The 5,000-nt window shown below is 48.1% G+C and overlaps 1 protein-coding gene across 3 annotated transcripts in view; it reads right to left on the minus strand.

The window, feature by feature from the left end:
• Positions 1-5,000, minus strand: part of stab1 (stabilin 1) — a 95,890-nt gene that overhangs the window by 82,167 nt on the left and 8,723 nt on the right. For all 3 annotated transcript variants that reach the window (XR_013844176.1, XM_080001370.1, XM_080001369.1), the window contains exons 10-18: positions 4,920-5,000; positions 3,506-3,582; positions 3,307-3,429; positions 2,460-2,585; positions 2,179-2,250; positions 1,985-2,098; positions 1,851-1,904; positions 1,683-1,763; positions 1,431-1,589 (exon numbers count right to left, since the gene is read on the minus strand). The exon at positions 4,920-5,000 is cut by the window's right edge and continues 47 nt beyond it. Coding sequence is in view for 2 of the 3 variants with exons in the window: in XM_080001370.1 (XP_079857496.1) it covers positions 1,431-1,589; positions 1,683-1,763; positions 1,851-1,904; positions 1,985-2,098; positions 2,179-2,250; positions 2,460-2,585; positions 3,307-3,429; positions 3,506-3,582; positions 4,920-5,000 (887 nt within the window). In the remaining variant the exon portion in view is untranslated. The remainder of the gene's footprint in view (positions 1-1,430; positions 1,590-1,682; positions 1,764-1,850; positions 1,905-1,984; positions 2,099-2,178; positions 2,251-2,459; positions 2,586-3,306; positions 3,430-3,505; positions 3,583-4,919) is intronic.

Below are 5,000 nucleotides of genomic sequence, written 5' to 3' on the forward strand. Positions count from 1 at the left end.
TAGACTTTAAGGGGACCAGTGGACTTTAAGGGGACCAGTGGACTTAAAGGGGACCAGACCTTAAGGGGACGGGTAGACTTTAAGGGGACCAGTAGACTTTCAGGGGACCCGTAGACTTTAAGGGTACCAGTGGACTTTAAGGGGACCAGACCTTTAGGGGACCAGTAGACTTCAAGGGGACCAGTGGACTCTAAGGGGACCAGACTTTAAGGAGACCAGCAGACTTTAAAGGGACCAGTGGACTTTAAGGGGACCCGTAGACTTTAAGGGGAGCAGACCTTAATGGGACATTTGGACTTTAAGGGGACCAGACTTTAAGGGGACCAGTAGACTTTAAGGGTACCCATAGACTTTAAGGGGACCAGTGGACTTAAAGGGGACCAGTGGAGTTTAAGGGGACCAATGGACTTTAAGGGGACCAGTGGACTTTAAGGGGACCAGTGGACTTTAAGGAGGCCAGTAGACTTTAAGTGGACCAGTGGACTTTAAGGGGACCAGTAGACTTTTAGAGGACCAGTAGACTTTCAGGGGATCAGTAGACTTTCAGGGGACCCGTAGACTTTAAGGGGACCAGTGGACTTTAAGGGGACCAGTGGACTTTAAGGGGACCAATGGACTTTAAGGGGACCAGTGGACTTTAAGGGGACCAGTGGACTTTAAGTGGACCAGTGGACTTTAAGGGGACCAGTAGACTTTTAGAGGACCAGTAGACTTTCAGGGGATCAGTAGACTTTCAGGGGACCCGTAGACTTTAAGGGTACCAGTGGACTTTAAGGGGACCAGACCTTTAGGGGACCAGTAGACTTCAAGGGGGCCAGTGGACTCTAAGGGGACCAGACTTTAAGGAGACCAGCGGACTTTAAAGGGACCAGTGGACTTTAAGGGGACCCGTAGACTTTAAGGGGAGCAGACCTTAAAGGGACATTTGGACTTTAAGGGGACCAGACTTTAAGGGGACCAGTAGACTTTAAGGGTACCCATAGACTTTAAGGGGACCAGTGGACTTAAAGGGGACCAGTGGACTTAAAGGGGACCAGTGGACTTTAAGGGGACCAGTAGACTTTAAGTGGACCAGTGGACTTTAAGGGGACCAGTAGACTTTTAGAGGACCAGTAGACTTTCAGGGGATCAGTAGACTTTCAGGGGACCAGACCTTTAGGGGACCAGTAGACTTCAAGGGGACCAGTGGACTCAAAGGGGACCAGACTTTAAGGAGACCAGCGGACTTTAAGGGGACCAGTGGACTTAAAGGGGACCAGTGGACTTTAAGGGGACCAGTAGACTTTAAGGGGACCAATGGACTTTAAGGGGACCAGTGGACTTTAAGGAGGCCAGTAGACTTTAAGTGGACCAGTGGACTTTAAGGGGACCAGTAGACTTTTAGAGGACCAGTAGACTTTCAGGGGACCAGTGGACTTTAAGGGTCTCACAATGCTGATCTTGCTCTCGATGACATCACAGCGGTGAGGCATGATGGGAAGGATTGTGGGCGGGAACAAGAGGCCGTCAATCATGTGGATGATCCCATTGGACGCCATGATGTTGGCACTGTCCAGAGGGACACCTGTCTCACCCAACAGGATCCTACCCTGAGGGAGGACAGACAGGCCGTGAGACAGGCAGGCAGACAGACAGACAGACAGACAGAGAGACAGAGAGACAGACAGACAGACGGGTCTTACATCCTCTCCGATAGTGATCTTGATGACCTGATTTGCAAGAGTCTGGATCTGGGGCAGACTGGCCAGCCAACCTGTAGACAGCTAGAGAGACAGACAGTCAGAGGGAAAGACAGACACGCAGATGGACAACCAGAAGGACAGACAGGTAGGCAGACAGACAGGTCTTACCGCTCTGTGGATGACTATATGGTGTTTGAGCAGCTCCTGCAGTTTGGGTTTTGCCTTCAGGAAACAGATCAATACAGAGGGATGACATTATCAATCAGTGATCAGCTGATCATCAATCAGGAATCAATACTCACATCCCTCAGCATGTAGAGGAAGCTGCCGTCCCGCGCCCGGTCCACCGCCTGGTTGGTGGGGATGAAGACCGTCAGGGGCCCGGTGCCCCCCAGTGGCAAGGAAGAACCACAGTTCTAAAGAGAGACAGCTTAATGTACTACTGAGAGACAGACAGGAGAGAGAGACAGGAGAGAGACAGACAGGACCTACTCACATCCACCAGCGACAGGAAGCGGTTGTACTTGTCGTCCAGAGTCAAAATCTCTGCAATGGTTTTGTGAGTGAACTGGAAGACAAGGACACACACACACAGGAAGTGGTGCTGCTTCAGGGAGCTGGGCCATGGTAGTTTCCTGGGCTTGGTGGAACATGGATGTTGCAGTAAAACCTGGTTGTTAAGTATTTTTTGTGTTGCCGTGACGACGGCTTGGTCGGACTGAAACGTTGTTGCTCTGCTTTTCCAATACGCCAGATTTTCCGAGTTCTGTCACACACCTGGTCCTGCTCGGGATGGGCGGCTCTGATTGGACGGTCGATAATGTGGATGATCCCATTGGATGCCGGCAGGTCGCCATGGACGATGGAGTAGATCTGACCCGGCTCGTCTGTCAGGAAGAACCTCTACAAGGACACAGAGCAAGGACACTTCCTAGAGGGAGCAAGGACACTTCCTTGAGGGAGCAAGGACACTTCCTTGAGGTAGAAAGGACCCTTCGATAAGTAGCAAGGACACTTCCTCGAGGAAACAAGGACACTTCCTAGAGGGAGCAAGGACACTTCCTAGAGGGAGCAAGGACACTTACTAGAGGGAGCAAGGACACTTCCTCGAGGAAACAAGGACACTTCCTAGAGGGAGCAAGGACACTTCCTAGAGGGAGCAAGGACACTTACTAGAGGTAGTAAGGACCCTTCGATAAGTAGCAAGGACACTTCCTAGAGGGAGCAAGGACACTTCCTAGAGGGAGCAAGGACACTTCCTAGAGGGAGCAAGAAACCTTCCTCGAGGGAGCAGGGAACCTTCCTAGACGGAGCAGGACACTTACTAGAGGGAGCAAGGACACTTACTAGAGGGAGCAAGGACACTTCCTAGAGGGAGCTAGGACACTTCCTAGAGGTAGTAAGGACCCTTCGATAAGTAGCAAGGACACTTCCTAGAGCTAGTAAGGACCCTTCGATAAGTAGCAAGGACACTTCCTAGAGGGAGCAAGAAACCTTCCTCGAGGGAGCAGGGAACCTTCCTCGAGGGAGCAGGACACTTACTAGAGGGAGCAGGGACAAACAGACAAGCAGATATGTCAGATACACAGGTCAGAGAGACAGGTTGGACAGACAGACAGGTTACCTTGCTTCCTTTGAACCTCATCTTGTTTCCGTTGTAGGTGTACATGTCTTGGCCGTCGAGCTGCGACAGGGAGCGCTGACCCAGGACCAGGTGGGTCCTGCAGACTGCCTGCTGGTCCACTTCCTGTAGGGACAGAAAACAAGAAGTCAGACAGACAGACAGACAGGCAGACAGACAGGCAGACAGACAGGGGACCTACCGACAGGGGGTCCTGCAGCAGGGGGATGAAGGCGGTGAAGGGTCCTTCTCGGCTCAGAGGAAGATGGCAGCCACGCTCTGCAACAGAGAGGTCACAGGTTACAGGTCCGTCTGGTTAGCCAGGCCACTTCCTAATTGTAAGTTAATGGTAATGAGTGTTAGTTAGTGTAGGTTAGTGTTAGTTAGTGTAGGTGAGTGTTAGTTAGTGTAGGTTAGTGTTAGTTAGTGTAGGTGAGTGTTAGTTAGTGTTAGTTAGTGTAGGTGAGTGTAGGTGAGTGTTAGTTAGTGTAGGTGAGTGTTGGTTAGTGTAGGTGAGTGTTAGTGTAGGTTAGTGTTAGTTAGTGTAGGTGAGAGTTAGTGTTAGTTAGTGCAGGTGAGTGTTAGTTAGTGTAAGTTAGTGTTAGTTAGTGTAGGTGAGTGTTGGTTAGTATAGATTAGTGTTAGTTAGTGTAGGTTAGTGTTAGTTGGTGATGATTAGTGTTAGTTGGTGATGATTAGTGTGAGTTAGTGTAGGTTAGTGTTAGTTAGTATAGGATAGTGTTAGTTAGTATAGGTTAGTGTTAGTTATTGTAGGTTAGTGTTAGTTAGTGTAGACGAGTGTTAGTTAGTGTAGGTTAGTGTTAGTTAGTGTAGGTAAGTGTTAGTTGCTGTAGGTTAGTGTTAGTCGGTGATGATTAGTGTTAGTTAGTGTAGGTGAGTGTTAGTTAGTATAGGTTAGTGTTAGTCTTAGTTAGTGTAGGTGAGTGTTAGTTGGTGTAGGTTAGTGTTAGTAGGTGTAGGTGAGTGTTAGTTAGTGTAGTTGAGTGTTGGTTAGTGTTAGTGTAGGTTAGTGTTAGTTGGTGATGATTAGTGTCAGTTAGTGTAGGTTAGTGTTAGTTAGTGTAGGTTAGTGTTAGTTAGTGTAGGTGAGTGTTAGTTAGTGTAGGTGAGTGTTAGATAGTGTAGGTGAGTTTTAGTTAGTGTAGGTTAGTGTTAGTTGGTGATGATTAGTGTTAGTTACTGTAGGTTAGTGTTAGTTGGTGATGATTAGTGTTAGTTAGTGTAGACAAGTGTTAGTTAGTGTAGACGAGTGTTAGTTAGTGTAGGTTAGTGTTAGTTAGTGTAGGTAAGTGTTAGTTGCTGTAGGTTAGTGTTAGTTGGTGATGATTAGTGTTAGTTAGTGTAGGTGAGTGTTAGTTAGTGTAGGTAAGTGTTAGTTGGTGATGATTAGTGTTAGTTAGTGTAGGTGAGTGTTAGATAGTGTAGGTGAGTGTTAGTGTAGGTAAGGGTTAGTTAGTGCAGGTGAGTGTTATTTAGTGTAGGTTAGTGTTAGTTGGTGATGATTAGTGTTAGTTAGTGTAGGTTCGTGTTAGTTAGTGTAGGTTAGTGTTCGTTTGTGATGGTTAGTGTTAGTTAGTGTTATTTAGTCTTCCTACCAAATAGCATGACCGTTCCAGACAGGTTTCCTCGCTCCTCTCCATCTCGGTCCATCTCCATCACTCGCTCCATCAGGTTTC

Source organism: Zeus faber (assembly GCF_960531495.2).
Source record: "Zeus faber genome assembly, chromosome: 5".
Lineage (NCBI taxonomy): Eukaryota > Metazoa > Chordata > Actinopteri > Zeiformes > Zeidae > Zeus > Zeus faber.